Source organism: Rhagoletis zephyria, unplaced genomic scaffold (genome assembly GCF_001687245.7).
Source record: "Rhagoletis zephyria isolate East Lansing unplaced genomic scaffold, Rhagoletis_zephyria_1.1 Rzeph_scaffold_00146, whole genome shotgun sequence".
Classification (NCBI taxonomy): Eukaryota; Metazoa; Arthropoda; class Insecta; order Diptera; family Tephritidae; genus Rhagoletis; species Rhagoletis zephyria.
The window spans coordinates 172,392-191,337 of record NW_016157230.1 but is presented as its reverse complement, the minus strand read 5'-3'; the positions used below and the strand labels follow the sequence as shown (position 1 = coordinate 191,337).

The window sequence follows — 18,946 nt, the reverse complement described above, 5'->3', positions numbered from 1 at the left end:
GATGTGTATGTTCTTGCCGCCGTTGGCTGTGTGTGCTGCTGTGATGATTGCCGCCCTGTGGTGGTGGCGTGGGGCGTCGCAATTGGGGTCTGCGACCGAGCAGCGCAACACGGGCCCTCGAAGTTCCCAGTCCAATCTCGCGTGGTACGCAGACCTGAGCATGCCCTAAAGTGGCACCAGCCAAGGCAGGTGTTGCACTTGACTGATGTCACATTACGGAATATCCTGGTCTGACATACCGTGCAGATTGTAGGGGGAACCAGGAGTTGTTGGCGGCGGCGTGTGGGTGGTGGTGCGGTTGTGTGTGTTATGTGGTCTGTAGTGGCTGTGGTACGGTCTGTGGTGTTATTATGTTGTTGTGTTGTGGTGACTGTGTGAGGGTGCTGTGTGAGTGTGTGAGGCTGCTCGGGTGGAGCAACAGGGAGCCACGTACGACGTCGTCCACTGTATACAGTATCTGCCATATCTATAGCACGCCATTTCAAAGTGATATTGTGTGCTACTTATGCTTATTTATTTATTTTTAAGAATTTTCAATTAAAATACAGTTCTTTCTCTAACAAACGCCATATAAACCCAAGTTTAACAATTTGTAGAAAATTTCGAAAAATGGCAACAAATTTTCACCTAAGTTTCAAACTTTTTTCTCGGAAGTGTTAGAATTTTTTTGAGTACACAGTTTTTTAGCCCCTGCAATTTAAGTCTGATAACGTGCAAATTTCAAATGGTTACGAATTACCGTTAATTTTTTAGAATTTTTTGTGTCGCATTGGCTTCCATATAGTTAATAAACTCAATTTATTTGTATATGGAAGAAAACCGCAACACCTTTGGCGAAAAAAATTCTAAAAAATCGACGGTAACCTTTAGTCACTTGAAACTTGCACATTATCAGACTAAAATTGAAGGGGCTAAAAAACTGTGTACTCGAAAAAATTCTAACACTTCCGAGAAAAAAGTTCGAAATTTAGGTGAAAATTTGTTGCACTTTTTTATAGTTTTCTACAAATTGTTAGACTTTGGTTTATATGCGGCTTGCCTGAGAATGAACTATATTTTAATTGAAAATTCTTAAAAACAAATAAATAATTAATAGTGGCAAACCATTTCACTTTGAAATGACGTGCTATAGATATGACCGATACTGTATGTGTCCGTAGTCCCGAGCAGACTCTGAGGTGACTCCACCCCTCGCAGGCATTACACTTGACTGAGGTGGAGTTGTGGTGTAATCGTCTCCGGCATACACAGCAGGTGTAGGTTTCTGGCCCTGGGTTTGACTCGATGCCAGCCCTGAGTAGAAGAATACGTAGTGAATGTAGCCCTATGGACGGACAAATTCTGAGATACTTCGCCGACCTAAACGGGGTTAGATCGCCGAAACAACAGCCCTTGGTCGGGTAAAACCCGAGTCATTCCGGTACGTAGAACCGGCTGTCGTGGGAATGAATTTCATCGTAATCATAATTAGTTTAAAATTTTTTATTTAGTTTTAATTATTTGATTGTTTTTAATTATTTGATTATCTTCAATTATTTGATTATTTCTAATTAGGTATATGGCCAATTCTACAGGAAAGTAAACCAGCCCCACTTTTTCTTTCTTTCAAATATTGAACATATTAGTGATTATTGGTATTCACTATATCTGTCAGCTGCTTCTGACACAAATTCTTATCATGTCCAAACATTTTGTGTTTAATATTTTGCTCCTTTTGTCGAAGGATTTTTCACAAAACAGTTTTCAATACTTCAACAAGAAAAAGTACAAAAATATAAGCTTTCCTTGATTTATTTTGGCCGATTAAGTTCTGAACGATAGAAAATAAATTAGTTTTACAGGATACGTTCCAAGTTGGCGAAAACGTTGTTTAGAACTCCTTTTAAGTCGTAATGAAAATGTACCGCAAATGTTAAGTATAACGTAGCAAGTGAAAAACTAAAAAAGTTTTTTTTTTGGATAATTAAGTACCCTTTCCAAAAGGATGTATAACATGTTCTCTTAGTATTGACGATATCATACTGATTCCAAATGAAAAAAAAAGAAATCATAGCTGACTTCGTTGCACAATTACCTAATAAATAAGTGTAACGAGTGCTTTTCTTTTTATTTTAAAATTTTTTTATTGACTTGATAACTATTCTCATTTCATTTTAGCAATAAATAATAACATATATTTAAGAAAGTATTTTCATGAACAATTGCGTATTGAGCATTATACTGCTAAATTTTAATAACTATTCTATTGAAATAAAGCGAAACTAACATCTGTAAAATATCCTTTGAAATCCTTATCTCTTAAGATTTTGACTATATATTTGCCTATAATTCAATTCGATTTTTTGCAACATATAAATCTGATAAGATAAGAGAGATAAGTGCTTGGCCGAGCTTCTCCTCCAAATTATGGCGTGCGCCCTGATGTTGTCACACAAAGGGGAGGGACCTACAGTTTTACGCCGACTCCGAACGGCGATTGTATTTTTATGAAAAGCTGCTCTTCATGGAAAAAATACACTCGGAGTTTTGCCATTGCCTGCCGAGGGGCGACCGCTGTTAAGAAAAAACCTTTTTTCTATATTTTTACAGCGGACGCCGGAAGAGTTTATAAGTCTATTTATTTTGATTGTTTTTATTTTATAAGCTCGAGGCCCGGAGAATACATAAAACACAGGTTTTAGTTCTTTAATTTTTAATATCGATATTTCGACCTCAATCTGAGGTCATCTTCAGGAACTCTTAGTTGTCCGTAGACCGGGCACAACTAACGAGTTCCTGAAGATTACCTCAGATTGAGGTCGAAATATCGATATCAAAAATTAAAGAACCAAAACCTGTCTTTTATGTATGCTATTTATTTTGTTAAAAATTGTTTATGTTACAACTTTTCTATAAAAGCGGTAAATGCATTAACATTTTTTTATCTAAGATGAACAAAGTTGTGGAAACCACCGTATCTGATTTGAAATTGTCTTGGATGGCATTGGAAAATAATGAACTATTCAGAAAGGATTAATAAGAAAACACACAACATGGTACTTTAGATGAGATTTTGAATATTTTAAGTTATTAAACATAAGTGGTTTTTGTAGTAAAGTTAAATAAATATTATTTGCGACAATAATACGAAGATTTTCCGGTAAAAAATTTTATCGTAGGATGATTTTTGACCTAGTTAGAATTTTTAAGGATAAGCGAGTTTTATTTTTTAATCCTGCAATAGAAGATCCCAATTGTAGCTCAAACAGTTGTTTATGAATACAGAATAAGAATGCGAAGAAAAAATGGATGAACAAAGCCTTTTGGTTAAACCTTACCCAAGCGAACCGTACGTGTAACGTGGCCAGTGTTTTGTGTAACGTAGCAAAAATTGTCAGAAACATAAAATTTACAACAATTGGGTAAGCAGATGACATCCTGCATTCATTGTAGATGACATAACTGAAAAGCTAGCAATATTCCCTCACCCGTTTCGCAGAAATTTCAAACTTTCTGACACAACCCATCATTAAACTTCCAAATAGTGTACCGTAGCCAGTGCACATTCGAATGCCTATAACTTTGAAACCCAAGGAATTATTAAAACCTTTCTTTTACAGATACATAGATTGGCCCGTGCGTGATCATATCATCTAAAAAGCCCGGTTGGTTTTGTGTTATTTAGTGGATAGTTCATTCATACAAAATGTGTATGAATGTAACGTAGCCAGTCAAATAATCGGCCATATGATTATTTTTCCAAATGGATGAAGCTGTGTTTGGTAGGCAAATTTTTATAAGTTAACATTTAATAACTGAAACCAAATTCACTGTACGAGTAAATGCTTCTACTGTACTAGTGTACAAGTAAGAAAAGATTTTTTACAGGCATTGTCAACTGTCTCTGCTATTCAATAATACTGTTAGAAAGAATTTTGTAGAGGAAACATCTTCAACCAAAAATGACTAGAAATCAAAGTAATTCTCAGGTTTTTGAAATTTGCGCTTTGCCTTACAAAAATTCAATGGGCTAAAAAACGGCATCCTTCAAATTTTTATAAAAAATTTTACTAAGAAGTAGACTTTGTATGTATATTGACGAAAGTGTTGAATTTTCCTAAGTTTTACACCAAATTTTGAACTCTGTATGTATAGTATGCGGTTTTGTTGTATATTAACTGCATTGGAATGAATTATTCACAAGTTAAAATAATAAAATAATTAAAAAAATAAAATATAATTGAAAATAATCAAATAAATCAAATTATCAATCATATTAATCAAGCAACAAATTAATTAATCAACAAAAATGAAAATAGTGGAAATAAGAAAACGATAATTTACAAGGCGTACTTAGCACGGTGCATAGGCAACTGGCTGAGTCAGTGGGATCGTCGGTTCGAATCCTACTGAAAGAAGTCTGATGAGGAAATGTGGTGATTTCCGAAATAGCTATCACTTCTACCATTTTTTCAAATTATTGTTGCTTTTCCACAATAAATTTTCGTCTAAAAAAATGCCCTCGAGCTCATTATAAAATTGTTGAATATAATAATCAAAAATAATAAAATAATCATGTAACTAAAATTAATTAATTAATTTTTTTTGAAAGTGATTAAATATGAACCTTTAAAAAGCCGCAAATAATGGTATTTAATCATTGAACGGTTACCCAAAAAAACATGTTTTAATTAATAACACTGGATCACAAATTTTAGTTTGGTTTTTGTTCTCCAGACGCCACTATCCAATTGCTATGCGGAATTGCTCGGTGATTCCGTAACTCGAGTTAATTTTTTTTCTATGGATACGTTTTTGAGATATTTGCAATTTACCGTTATTCAGCTTAAAACAAAAAATGGTTCCACTTAATCACGTATATCTTACGAAACAATTTAAAAATTTTAATAAGAAATAAGGCAAATGAAAGCTAATAAAATTCTCCATAAACCATGTATACATCACTTTCCGATAGCACTTATAGTTTCAGAAGAAAAATTAAAAAAATAACTGCTTCTGTGCTAAATTTTTGCAACTGTGCTAAAGCCCCTTCTAGTACTGCTGAAGAAAATCGATTGATAAATAAAGAAATAATAGTGGTCAAATGAAAATACGCAAAGATTTTGTGTATGAAATATGAGCAGTAAAGCGAGTTACTTAGGTGTACGCGGCGTATGAGTAACTTTCGTTCCTGCACATTTTTCATACGAAAAATATGCGTATTTTCATTTGGCCGCTATTATTTCTTTATTTAGTGCTATCGGAAAGTGATGTATTTATGGAGAATTTTATTAGCTTACATTTGCCGTATTTCTTATTAAGGTTTTTAAATTGTTTCGTAAGATATACATGATTAAGTGAAACCACTTTTTGTTTTAAGCTGAATAACGGTAAATTGCAAATATCTCAAAAACGTATCCATAGAAAAAAAATTAACTCGATTTTCGGAATAACCAAGCAATTTTACATAGAAATTGGATAGTGGCGTCCGGAGAACAAAAACCAAACTAAAATATGTGATCCAGTGAAATCATTATGATTATCAATCATTATTTAACAGGTATGCTTTCAACCCAATAAATATTTTTGTTAAATCTCAAATATCCGTTGGAAGCGTTCTCAAACCAGGGATGATAAATACGTTTTTTAATTTTGTACCAAATGGCAAAAAAAAGTACCAAATCAGCCGAAAAAGTACATACATATATGTAAATTTCTCTATAGGTATGTTCTTTTAAAATCTCCAGTAAAACATGCCCAGCAACAAAATTCCTGTGAAATGGTGAAATGTCGTCTGTTCTCTCACAAGAGAATCCAGTATAGTATGCGAACAGAAAGTTTGCAGAAACTTTCAAGAAAACCGAACAGCTGATGGAATTTTTGTTTTCGCTCAAAAATGTAACATTAAAAAATATTCCATCAACATAAAGTTCAGGCCTCCGGATCACCGTAGCGTTTTCCAAGCAGAGGTAGCCCCAATATAGGAGCTTCGGATTGTTTGCTCTGTAGTGTAATACCTCTACAATGCAGGGAGCACTTGAGAAATTGCTCAAAGTCTGGGTGCTCCTCTGACCTCATGAGGTCTACTTCTGGACAGAGAATTACTCAGTTCAGCGTGCGCTGGGAAAAGACCTTGGAACGCAAGGGCCTAAGTCCTTCTGGTCACGTGTAAACCAGGGGCAGTCCAGGGAGCTCGTGAGACTAAGCAAGTTACACTTCTCACTTCTGGTGGGAGTTCTCACTGGTCATTGCGTGATAGGTAAGCATGCGCTAAGGCTGAATATCATCGATGACCATGAATAGTTGAAAAAGGCCATCAAAACCCTAAGAATACAATTCTGAACGCATGAAAAGCATTTTTTGAAGTGGTACTCGTAAGTTTCCAATACAAATAACTTTATCAAGCCAATCAACAAAAGTATACAAGTAGGTATGTTTATTAAGTGCAAGGAAAACTTTACAAAAAAGAGTTGCATTTAACTCATTAAACGAGAAAGCAAAAGAGAAAATTTAGAGGAACCAAATTTTGGAGGATACTAAAAGTGAGGATATGTGCAAAAACCCATGTTAACGCAATCGAAGTTTCGCAAAAAGATTTTGCAAAATATTTAGTCTTTTCTACGGTTTATATTATTACAGAAACTGTTTACTGATTTTGACTTTGTGAAAGTCTTTCGTTTTTAATAAACACCACGTAGATATTTACTTGTATGAAGTGGAAAAATATGAGTATATTTTCATCTACAAACATTCAAATTGTCAAGTATTCACAGTGGTACTTCAACAGAATTTGGCGCAGTGCCGTATTTTGACAAAATTGTATCAAAAACGTCGGATGTAGTACCAATGTTCTTTTGAGATTAAAAATGTACCAAAAAAGTACAATTGTACCATCAATTTCATCACTGCTGTTGACATGGCACAGATGTCGAAGTCTGCTGCATCAGTCGCAAAATGGCTCTTCGACCACGCGGTCACTGGTCGTAATTTGTCTGTCTGAAATGCATTTAATTTATTGATTTGAGTGAAAATTGGTTTGTGACTGATCTGCCGAAAGAATGAAATATTCTGCCGCATCGATAGTGACCAGCAGTTTGCCTGCTTGAAATGAAATAATATTTTTATCTAAAAAAAAAATAATTATGTTATTTAAAAAGATTTTTAAGTATGATAAAAGAGCTTATCGAGGGCTTATATTCAATACCCTCTATCTACAATTTTTCCAAAAACCACTTTGTGATAGAATCCATCTGGGACTTATCTGTCATCACTGATGTTAATTCTGACTTTGCAATTTAATAGTAAATTCTTCTGTCAAGCGTTATACAAGTCAGCATTATCACAGATGACAGTTAAGACTTGCGTGTATTTTTATATCAGAATCTCATTTTTGTGAAAAATGCAGATAGACGGCATTGAATATAAGCCCTCGTTATGCTTATTGAAATGCCATAAATCCAAATAAAACAATCTTTTAATATTTTTTGAGGAAAAATCGCAATAAATACCAGAATCTGAGAAAAAGTTGGAATTTCTTTCCATTAAATGTATTTTTCAAGCGTAAACATTTTAATAATACAGTGGAGGCAAAATAAATATGGACACGACATTTCTTAAATTTTGCCTATTTTTCTTTCGTTTATTTAATATCTATTATTTTTTATGAAATCATAGCTCATTATCTAACAAAAACCATATAAATTCATATTTCAAACTTTGTGCAAAAATTATAAAATGTTTTCAACTTTTAGGCAGATTTTTTAGGATTTTTTTCAGTAGGTAGTTTTATAGCCCATTGAATTTTAATAGAATGAAGTGTAAGTTTTAAGTTGCTAAAAAATCGCGTTGATTTTTGGCAATTTTTTTTAACGCATTTTCTTCCATACAAAGTATGTTCGACAATTTTTTTTGAATGGAAAAAAAGTGCGTAATACACTCAGAATAAAAATTATCAAAAACCAACGCGATTTTTTAGGAACTTCAAACTTGCACTTTGTTCTACTAAAATTTAATGGGATATAAAACTGCATACTCAAAAGTTCTAAAAAATCTGATTAAAAAGTTGGAAATTTAGATGCCACTTTGCAGAATTTTTATAATTTTTGCACAAAGTTTGAAATATGAATTTATTTGGGTTTTGTTAGATAAAGAGCTAGACTTTTATAAAAAAATAATAAATAATAAATAAACAAAAGAAAAATAGGAAAAATTTGTCAAAACGTCGTGTCCCTATTTATTATTCTCCCACTGTATATACTTAAAAATTAAATTGTATCGTCTTTTTTTATTTTTCAGATCTTACTTCGCAAACTGTATTTATGTAACTATGCAATTGCAAAACAAACTATGCAACTAATTTTTTACATCAACCGTATTTTTCGTTGCTAAACTAAATGAATAAATAAGCTATTAAATAAACTTTAACTGCATAAATATCCTTCCTTTCCTATAAAAACCGTGTTTCTTTTTCATGTATCATTGGCAACACTATACAAATATAACAATGAGATTAACTGGATTCCATTTCGTTCCGCTGCAGCCACGTTTGAGAAAAAGTTGAGAATTAAACTTTCTCAATTTGAAAATAAAGGAAAATTTCATATTAAAAATGTACCTTTTAGTTTCAGAACGCTATTAATGGTTATTTGAGATGCACTTGAGAACTAACGTTTGAGATTTGAGCAAAGGAGTGACTCTCAAATGCATCTGAAATTGAGATTTAACAAAAATATTTATTGGGGGTGCATACTTTCAGGCTGGATGGAAAGCAGTGGAAAGAAGTTTGGGAAACAAAACAGTTTGAGTGATATGTGGTGAGGAGCAAGACATTAGGCTTTTATATATTAAATATTTTCCGGAGAAGCTCGGCCAAACACTAATACTACGTTCAAATTGACGAGCTAAACATGTTAAATGGGCTTGAACCAGTTAAATGAACAAAAAATGTTCATAAACAAGTTAAATCGCATGCAATTGTTGTTGGAAATTGAACCAGTTAAATCATTTAACTCGTTTGAAAACCAGTTCAGCGCAGAGTTGTATCAGAAAGCTTTCTGCTCCGACCAATCAGAAAGACCCAAAAGCTTTCATTTGACACGCCAACGTTAAAAAAATTTATATTCTGCAAAATATAAAAAATTAAAAATTATCAAAAAATATCATAATTGTATGCATCTCTGCCCGCCAAAAAAGAGGCCAAGGCGGTAATTAGTTATTTCCTAAGAGGTCTCATCGAACGCAGAGATAAATAGTGCATACCAACTAAACATTTTGAAGTCTCTAAGTTATCCGTATGCGTTAATGTCATGAAGCAGACATTCGCATAAAACAAATTGAAACACAAAAACATGATTTTGAATATTTTTTTTTTTAATTTTTATTGGTAATCAAACAACCGTCAAAGTTAACTCCAAATGTTCAATGTGGACGATTGTGTTTTCCAAAAAGCGATTTTTCATTTAACAAGTTAAATGGGGCCAATTTGAACGTAATATAACATATGAGTAAGCGCCAATCTATTATTATTTTCCGTAAAAAATTTTTCTTATTTTTTTTATAAAAAGAAAATGTAAGAAATTTTCAATTTTCCAATCCGATTTCTTAGAAAAAATTTTGGTCTCATGCATAAAAAGTGATCTTAAACTCCGACGCGATTTTCAGTAAAAATTCTTGAGCTTGAGCTCACTTTTTATGCATGAAGCCCTTTGACATATTCAGTTTGGATCCTATTGAATTTTAGTAAAATAAAGTGGAAGTTACAAGTCGCTAAAAATTACCGTTATGTCCTTGAAGAAAGTGCGCAACACCCTCGACAAAAAAATTCTCATAAATCAATGGTAACGGCACTTTATTAAACTAAAATTTAATGGGCCACAAAACGGCATACTTAAAATTTTCCTAAGAAATCGATTTACAAAATGGAAAATTTTGATCAAAATTCCTTGGCATTTCTTGCATTTTCCCGAGTTCTGTATGAAATTATAAAAAAAAAAATATTCTTGTGGTTTTTGCTGTTGAATGAACTAAACGCTGTTGATTATAATGATGAACCTTTACACGGAATCACGATACCGTTTTCGTTGGATGAATGTGATACACTCGAAGTTGAAATGTCAATAAATAAGTTAAAATCTAAATCAGCGAATGGGCCAGACCAAATATCTGGGCGTTTCCAGTATCCACAAGAATTGAAAATAGGTTGCTTGATACCGATCCATAAAGAGGGAAGTAAGGAAATCTGCTCTAACTATCGCCCAATAACTAAACTGAGTACAATGGACAAAATTTTTGAAAGTATCATTCTCAACCACCTGAAAGTTTTTTTAAAAGATAATCAAATCACATGGTGAAATAATAACAAGGTTATGTCAGTGTTTGTTGTAATTTTGACAAGATCGGCATGCTTATTTTCAATGCTGTCGATCATAATTTTTATACTACTATTCTTTGGGAAATAGTATCTAAAATACTCCATTTTAGTAACTTATTTTATCGCGATTTTTTAAGAACTTGGTATTTTCAGAACGACATTAATATTTAAAATTGCTGAACTTGTATAATTTTTGTCCTCAAAATGTAAAAAATAAAAGGTATTGGTTATCAATGGAAAAAGAAGTACACAAAAATCGTATGGAAAGACGATTTTTTTAATATCAAATAAATTTTGCTGCATTGTCATAATATTGAGCCAAATGGACTACTGATTCACTAGAATAGAGTGGATGCATGTTAAAAGTAGAAATTCACTTATATTTGCGATGTTTATGTGTTTTAATCTATTTAAAAAACCTTTTACAGTCTTATAGGAAATCGCCTTATTTTACGACGTTTATTTTTTTATAAGTTCTAAGCCGTGTGGAGCTGCCCATACAAACATATATATAAGCATATATAAATAAGCTTATATATATAAGCTTATAAGCCTGTAAATATTAATTTAACTACATTTATTTTGATATAATATGCACAAACGGATTAAAAGTAGTACCTTTTCTACTACTTTAAAATGCGTGACTGGAATAGAACTGCCGAGAAAGTGAGGTTAAGTTACTGACAACACCTTGTTATTACTACACCATGATCAAATCAAATCTGGCAGCGTGTCTGTCCTGTATTGAATTTGTCTATGAAAATTTAGATAAAAAGAAATATGTGGCGATACTGGCGATAGATTTGTCAAAGGCATTCGATTCAGTGAACTTAAAAATAATGTATTTTGTTTTTGGCCTTTGAATTTTAAATTATGAACCATTTTTAACAAGCTCGAGGCCCAGCAATTAAATAAAACGCAAATTTTCGTTCTATTGATATTTTAATTGTAGATATGTGTAGATACAAGAAATCTGACGTAATATACAAAATTTCATGTAATGGCGGCGGGTCCCACTTATGCGACAAAGTATATGTGGGGACAACAAAAACAAAACTCAAGGCAAGGATTTCCGCACACAAATCAAATATAAAGTTAAGCAACAGCTCAACGGAAAATAAGACGGCCTTGCCAGCCTCGATCTTGTTAAAAATGGTTCATAACTTAAAAATTATGATTAGAAAACTGGCTGAACTAGGAATATGCGGTAATAATTTAAAACTATTTGAAAGCTTCTTATTAAATAGGGTGCAATATGTTCAAGTAAATAGGACAAAAAGCTCCACGCCGAAAATTAAAATAGGAGTCCCGCAGGGCTCAAAGCAGCAGCAACCCTTTTTTTAATTTATATAAATAATTTATTAAAATTAGACCTAAAAGGAACCCCGTAATTTTATGCCGATGATGGACTTATTATGTATGCAACTGATACAATAGAAGAGCTTACATCAAACATAAGGTCCGACTTGTGTAAAACCTACGACTGGCTTGACAAGAATTGCTTAAAAATCAACCTAACTAAAACAAATTTCGTGATATTTAATAACAACAAGCCAATACCAGACAAGGATGACCTCCCAGGGATTGTTCTCAACAATGTCTTAATAAAGAGTTGATACTTTAACATATCTAGAAGTTTGGATAGACTCCAACATAAGTTGGAATGAGCATCTCAAAAACTTAAAACTAAAGCTAATTCCGCTCAGTTTTGCTACTCACAGAAATAAAAACAGTATTCCCAGAAAGCATCTGTGGCTACTGTACGAAGCTTTGTTTATGTCGCAAATAAATTATGTAAATCCAATTTGGAATCGATGTTCCGCCCTAAGAATGAACGAATTGCAAAGGCTTCAGAATAAAATGATTAAAAACATTCTACTGCTTCCCAAGCAGACCCCGTCCAGGGGCTCTATTTCGTAACTGTGAGTTTTCAAGTGTACACTGAAAACTGTGTGCACTCTTCATTTTGCGATTCAGGAAGAGTGAGAATGAGTTTTAGCTGTCAAAATTGTGTACACTTCCTCATTTTGCGATTCAGCATCTGTGAGAATGATTTTTAACTGTCAAAATTGTGTACACTTCTCTTCCGAAAAACTCACTGAATTTTAGTCGGTGAGTTTTTGGTTGTGACACAGTTACAGAATAGAGCCCAGACTGGATGTTAATCGTTTTTGCATCTTGCAGACACTTATCACTGTTTATAAAATTAAAACTAACCTAATCAAACATAGTATTGATTTTAATTACACAGGAATACTCGTCTATAATTTTCGGAACCAACGTGACATGAGGACCAAGTTTTTTAGAACTGAAAGAATAACTAAATCAATTAGGAACTACGGCGTTAAAACTTTTAACAAGCTGCCAGAACAAATACGAGGCGCTAACAATTTACTACAATTTAAAAGACTAATTAAAGAGTTCCTGCTACAAAACCCTGTTTTCGACTGGCAATAAAGTATAATTTTCGTAGAGTAGAATCTTTTAGTAGAATTTTCGTCGAATAGAATTATCTCCTACACTATTGTATGTAATCAGTTTTCGCATTTTATTGAGTAATTTCCCAAACCTTGAACCTTACCTTAATAATGAAACAAGATTGGTAGTTAAGAATATGATGGCCAATATAGTTGAAATAATTATTATTGCTAGATGTGGCAAAGGACAAGATGTTTTTCTGTCAGAAGTCTCATTTATTCACAAATAACTTCCATCTGAATGTAAAAGGCTTCACTATTTTCTGAGGCTTTGCTTTTATATGTCGATAAATAAATCGCAAGGTCAAAAATTAAAAGCGACTGGATTTCTGCTGGAAAGCCCAAGTTTTCCCACGGTCAGTTATGTGTCGGTTGCTCACTAGTGGGATGTTAATAGTATTAATGTATTGTTCATAGGGAGGCCTTAAGTAAAAAGTAAATACATAGTTTGTTTCTACATACTATTTATATACGTATACGTATGTACATATGTATGTGTACCAGAGTTGTTAAAAATGCATTAATTTTTTAATGCATTAATGGTATTTAAAGCAATATCGTTAATGTAAAAAATTAATGCATTAATTTATGAAATTTAATGCAAATGAATATTTCAATGCATTAATTCTGAAAAATGTAATGCTAATGAAATTTTTTTTTTCATTAAATTATTATGCTAATGAAAAAATTTTAATGCACTAAAATGTTTTTTGTTTAAATGTTTGCATTATTAAAAACCATTAAATTTTTTTTCTAGTAAAATATAAATAACCTCTTTTGGAAGGACTTGGAATAATTACTAATAGTTTTTTCAGCTTAATTATATTATGTATATTTGTAGAAAAATTCTTCTAAACATTGTTAGATGTTTTATGAAAATGAAAGCCAATGTGCATGCACTAAAATGTTTTATGTTTAAATGTTTGCATTATTAAAAACCATTAATTTTTTTTTCTAGTAAAATATAAATAACCTCTTTTGGAAGGACTTGGAATAATTACTAATAGTTTTTTCAGCTTAATTATATTATGTATATTTGTAGAAAAATTCTTCTAAACATTGTTAGATGTTTTATGAAAATGAAAGCCAATGTGCATGCACTAAAATGTTTTATGTTTAAATGTTTGCATTATTAAAAACCATTAATTTTTTTTTCTAGTAAAATATAAATAACCTCTTTTGGAAGGACTTGGAATAATTACTAATAGTTTTTTCAGCTTCATTAGATTATGTGTATTTGTAGAAAAATTCTTCTAAACATTGTTAGATGTTTTATGAAAATGAAAGCCAATGTGCATGCAACGCAGAGTGCTTTTGTAGATTTTTATGTTGATTGTTGATGCATACCGATTACATATATTAAGTATGAGCCAAAAACGGACAGATAGCCATTTTAGCAGCGCATGTACACGACTGATTACCTACTCTGATCTAAATCAATCAATAAACCGTTTTTTAGTTCCATTTGACAATGTGATTTTACCTATTTAACGACAAATGCCATTGAACTTGACATAGTGAAAACTAGCCTTAACGTCCGTCACCATCTTTTTTGACCTTAAAATTCTACCCTCAACGTCAGCCAAGATTTTTTACTTCAAAATAAAATTAGTTAATGGGTTTTTAATGCTTGTTATAATTTTAATGCAATAAATTATTGCAATAGCATTCATTTAAACAATTTAATGTTAATACAAAAAAAAAAAATCATTAGCATTATTTCTTCGGAATTAATGCATTGAAGTTTTCATTTACATTAAATATCAAAAATTAATGCATTAATCTTTTTCATTTACATTAAAATGCTGTGCATTAAAAAATTTAATGAATTTTTCACACCTCTGATGTGTACATACATTTCCGTTGATTTTTCGGATTTCACGCAATCTCTTCCATACAAACATTTTTTTTCGAAAATACTTTATATGGAAAAAGGGCAAAACACCTTCAACAAAAAAAATTCTCAAAAATCAGTGCGATTTTTGACTAACTCCGAACTTACATTTTTTTACTATGTAGAAAAAATCTGATTAAAAAGTTGAAAATTTGCTGAATTTTTGCGAGTTTTGCACAAACTTTAGGAATTATATTTTTAGGTTTTTTGTTGTAGAATAAACCATATTGTTATACAAAATTGGATTAAAATATTAGAATACAAATTTTTGAATATATTGTGAAAAATTTGCTGTGCCAATACTTTTTTCCGGCAGTGTATTATTTTTATTTCGATTCGAATCGAATCAAAAATCAATTTTATTTCGATCTGGTACATATGAACTAATATACTCCCTATGTTTTTCCGTTAACAGGCTAATCATGAAGCAGATTAATGTATCTGTCATAGGCCTTTCGGGCACTGAAAAAGATCGGGGTCAAGTCGGCGTGGGAAAATCTTGCTTATGCAATAGATTCATTCGTCCGATGGCCGACGATTACTTTATTGATCACATATCAGTATTGAGTCAGGTAGTTTAATAAAGTAGATTAATATAAGCTTTAAAAATGTATTCAACATTTATTTTTTATAGAGCGATTTCAGCGGTAGAATTGTTAACAATGATCATTTCCTATATTGGGGCGATGTACGAAAAACGACTGAAGACGGAGTGGAATACAATTTTCAAATAATTGAGCAGACGGAATTCATGGACGACTCAACATTTCATGCATTTAAGGTTGGGAAAATGGAACCTTATTATAAACGATGTGTAGCCACCAAGGTGTTTTCTGCTGAAAAGCTTATGTATATATGTAAAAACCAGTTGGGAATAGAAAAGGAATACGAACAGAAAATTATGCCCGAGGGTCGTCTGTGTATAGATGGTTTCATTGTAGTGTTTGATGTTAGTCCAGTGCCCAATCGGCCAGTTGAGAAGCAAGTTGAATTTGTCCACAATATCATAACAAATATACTGAAAAACAAAAAGCCACTTGTGCTTGTTACCACAAAGAACGACGACGCCAATGAACTATATATACGAGAAGCAGAAAAAATATGTCAACGTAAAGAATACAAGGGCTTAGTTCAATTGGTTGAAACATCTTCGCATGAATCTATAAATATAGATTTGGCTTTTATACTTCTTGCTCAAACGGTAGACAAAGTAAAAAGTCGCATTAAAATAACTTCATATCATGAGGCTGCAAAGTCACGAAAGGAGCTGTTAGACACGCGATCTGAAGCTGTAACGAGACTTATTCGCAATCAGATAATTGATTATCATGTGCTTTGGTCGCAGGGATCCAAAATACTAGCGCAGTATAGAGAGTGGACTGAATTTTTGAACATTTTTGGAATAGAAGCTGGCCAAAAGCTCTTCAGGCGTCATATGAAAAAATTACGGGATGATCATTTAAACAAAAAATTAAATCAATATATAGATAAATTTGCTAATACACTGGAGTATCTATTGCCCGACATAAGCAGCTTAGGAACTATAGATGAAAATATATGGGTAAACGCCAAAGGCATTTTGCGAACCCACCCCGACTTCGAACAATATTTTTTCGAATGCCCTCAAGCTTCATGGACCGAATTAGTTGATATGGAAGAAGCAGAAGATGAAGCTCGTATTCCATTTGATGTTTTGGACACTCCGGAAGCGGAAACAATATTTAGAAATTACGTGAATGCTGTACAACAAGATAAGAAGAAAATAGGGTAAGTATACTAATAGAAAAAATACAAAATATTGAAAAGTTGGCGATGAGAAACGAAAAGGCGAATCTTAGTTAATATAAGCAAAAATATATATTCACCTACGGTAAAAAACTCCGATTTTTATTTAACTATTACAAAAAAATATTTAGAGTCCAAAAACTAAACGTTCTTATCCCGAGTTATTAATTGGTTAAATGAGTTTTCCAATGATAAGAAAAGATGCGAATATAATATGCATTCAAAATTAAAACAAATATGCGCTATAATCAAGTAAAATATGCAATTAAAAATATTTTATTGCCTGTGAAAAAAATAAATAACACATGCCGCGACCTCAAGGTGAAAACGTGTCAAGTCTCACTTTGTTCAAAATGTAGTTTTTGATGCAGAATGGCAGGTAATACGAAACTACATAGATTTTTCGTCTCCCGAAAACTTTCAAAATATGGACGTGGCACTTTTTCACACTTATGTGACGATGTAATTTAATCAGAAAATTACGAAAGCAATTCACTTCAAAATACAATACATATTAATGTATGTATACAATTAGTTTATAATAAAGCACACAGTTAAAATCGTGTGTAAATAGAAACATAGTGGTGCAGATGGATGTTTGGTTGGTTTAAGTCACTCTGATGACAAGAAACTAGCAAGTTTGCCATTTAGATTCCACAACTCGCACAACCTACAGCCATTTGGCGGCTTTAATGATTTTCAGTACGTCATTTAGAGAGAGGCAGCTGCACTCTTAAAACATTCTGCAGGAATGGTTGCCGAGTGTTTTAAGCCTCATCCTTGCGGGGGCTGGACAATCTTTTAAGCCAGGGTCATCGCAACTGTGACAGAACCTGTTGAAGGGCAATCCAATCGCTTCTTCACTGCAAAGTGCCTAGCCCTCTCCCCTACGTAATTCTCTGCGACCTTGTTCACCACCTGGACGAAGGAGGTCAGGCTACCGCTGGGAATTCACGTCGATGATACACCAATTCCGACGGTGAATAACCCCAAAATACTCGGAGTAACATTCGACAGTCTGCTTTGATGTAGAAGAAAAAAATCAGAACAGTTTTTGACACTTTCGATACCAGAAGCAACAACAAAATACAGGCAAAGGTTGTTTTTGCTCAAATGCTCTAAACCTGTTTGATAGGCCTTGAATTAAACAAAAAATGTGATATAATTCATATGAAGAAAGTAATAATCACAAAATATTTTTACTTATGCAAAGTCTAACAAAATATAGGGAAAGCATCGTCTTTAATAACTGCTCGGCATATTGGACATAGCGCTTTTGTATGAATTTTATCTGCATGCTTTTTAATATGTTAAAAACATTGCTAGAAAACCTTAAAATGTTTGCATGGAACGATGTCACAATAAACAGATGAAGTAATAAAACGGCTTTACCGCTTTATTTTCTGACATTCGGCTGTCTTATAGTCACATTTTATAGGCAAATTTTCAAATATAATAATAATAATAAATTCCGCTATGGGTGGGATGCATACAATAACACCATACACAATAATTCCCATTACTTGGACATTAAAAAGCAGTTTCAGAAGTGAACTAGTGTTATTTTATTATTTTTCTTTTTTNCTGGTAAATTCCACTATGGGTGGGATGCATGCAATAACACCATACACAATAATTCCCATTACTTGGACATTAAAAAGCAGTTTCAGAAGTGAACTAGTGTTATTTTATTATTTTTCTTTTTTCTAAACGGTTATAATGCCACCAGTGCATAATTGCGTAAGGAGGGGAGGGGGTGCGGGACGCGAGCGCGAACGAATTTGTGTTAATTCACATTCAATTGGGAAATAACACAAATTTGCGTTATTGCCGTTTGTGTTATTTATTTATTGCGCTAATTCTGAGTTAAAGTTGTAATAAAAAGTGCCTATGAGCATCTTAGTGTGGAATAAATGAAGCTAAGTGAAAGTTATTGTGTTTTATATTAAACTAAATTTAATTAAATCTCACTAGCATACGTTATAAAGCGTTTCATATATGACAGACTCTGCATTAAAGGGTTAAATGCTGCACTTTCGTAAAGATATCGACCAGTATAACCATTTTTGTTATATAAATTTTTTTGTGAAAGCTGATTGTTTACGAGTTATTAGAGTTTAAAGGAAGCTTTTCTTTTTCCAATCTGGCCACTCGGGTACAGCATCCAATGTCCCAAAAATCGAGTCTTAAGATAAAATAAAGAGAAATCTTTCAGAAACAGTGCTAATGGTGTATTAAGTATAGTGTTTTCTAGTGGAATGGGAGCCAAAATCCAAAATTTCCAAAAAAGTGACATTTTGAACGGTATTTTGAGGGTTAAGTTATTATTGTTGTAACTTCTCTATAGTTTTCCTATATTATAAGATCATTTATCTTCACGATAAAAAAATTTTCATTCCATTATCTCTTTTCTAAGCGAAGATCTACGATTTTGAAAAAAAA

The 18,946-nt window shown here is 32.6% G+C and overlaps 1 protein-coding gene across 2 annotated transcripts in view; it reads left to right on the top strand.

Annotated features, from left to right (window-relative positions):
• RhoGAPp190 (Rho GTPase-activating protein 190) overlaps window positions 1-18,946 on the top strand; it is a 162,059-nt gene that overhangs the window by 8,163 nt on the left and 134,950 nt on the right. The window contains exons 1-3 of one of the 2 annotated variants that reach the window (XM_017638723.1): window positions 8,602-8,792; window positions 15,135-15,291; window positions 15,354-16,486. In XM_017638723.1, the coding sequence (XP_017494212.1) occupies window positions 8,680-8,792; window positions 15,135-15,291; window positions 15,354-16,486 (1,403 nt within the window). In that variant the 5' untranslated portion in view covers window positions 8,602-8,679. Of the gene's footprint in view, window positions 1-8,601; window positions 8,793-15,134; window positions 15,292-15,353; window positions 16,487-18,946 lie in introns of those variants that run through there. The other variant, XM_017638729.1, reaches the window with a different exon arrangement.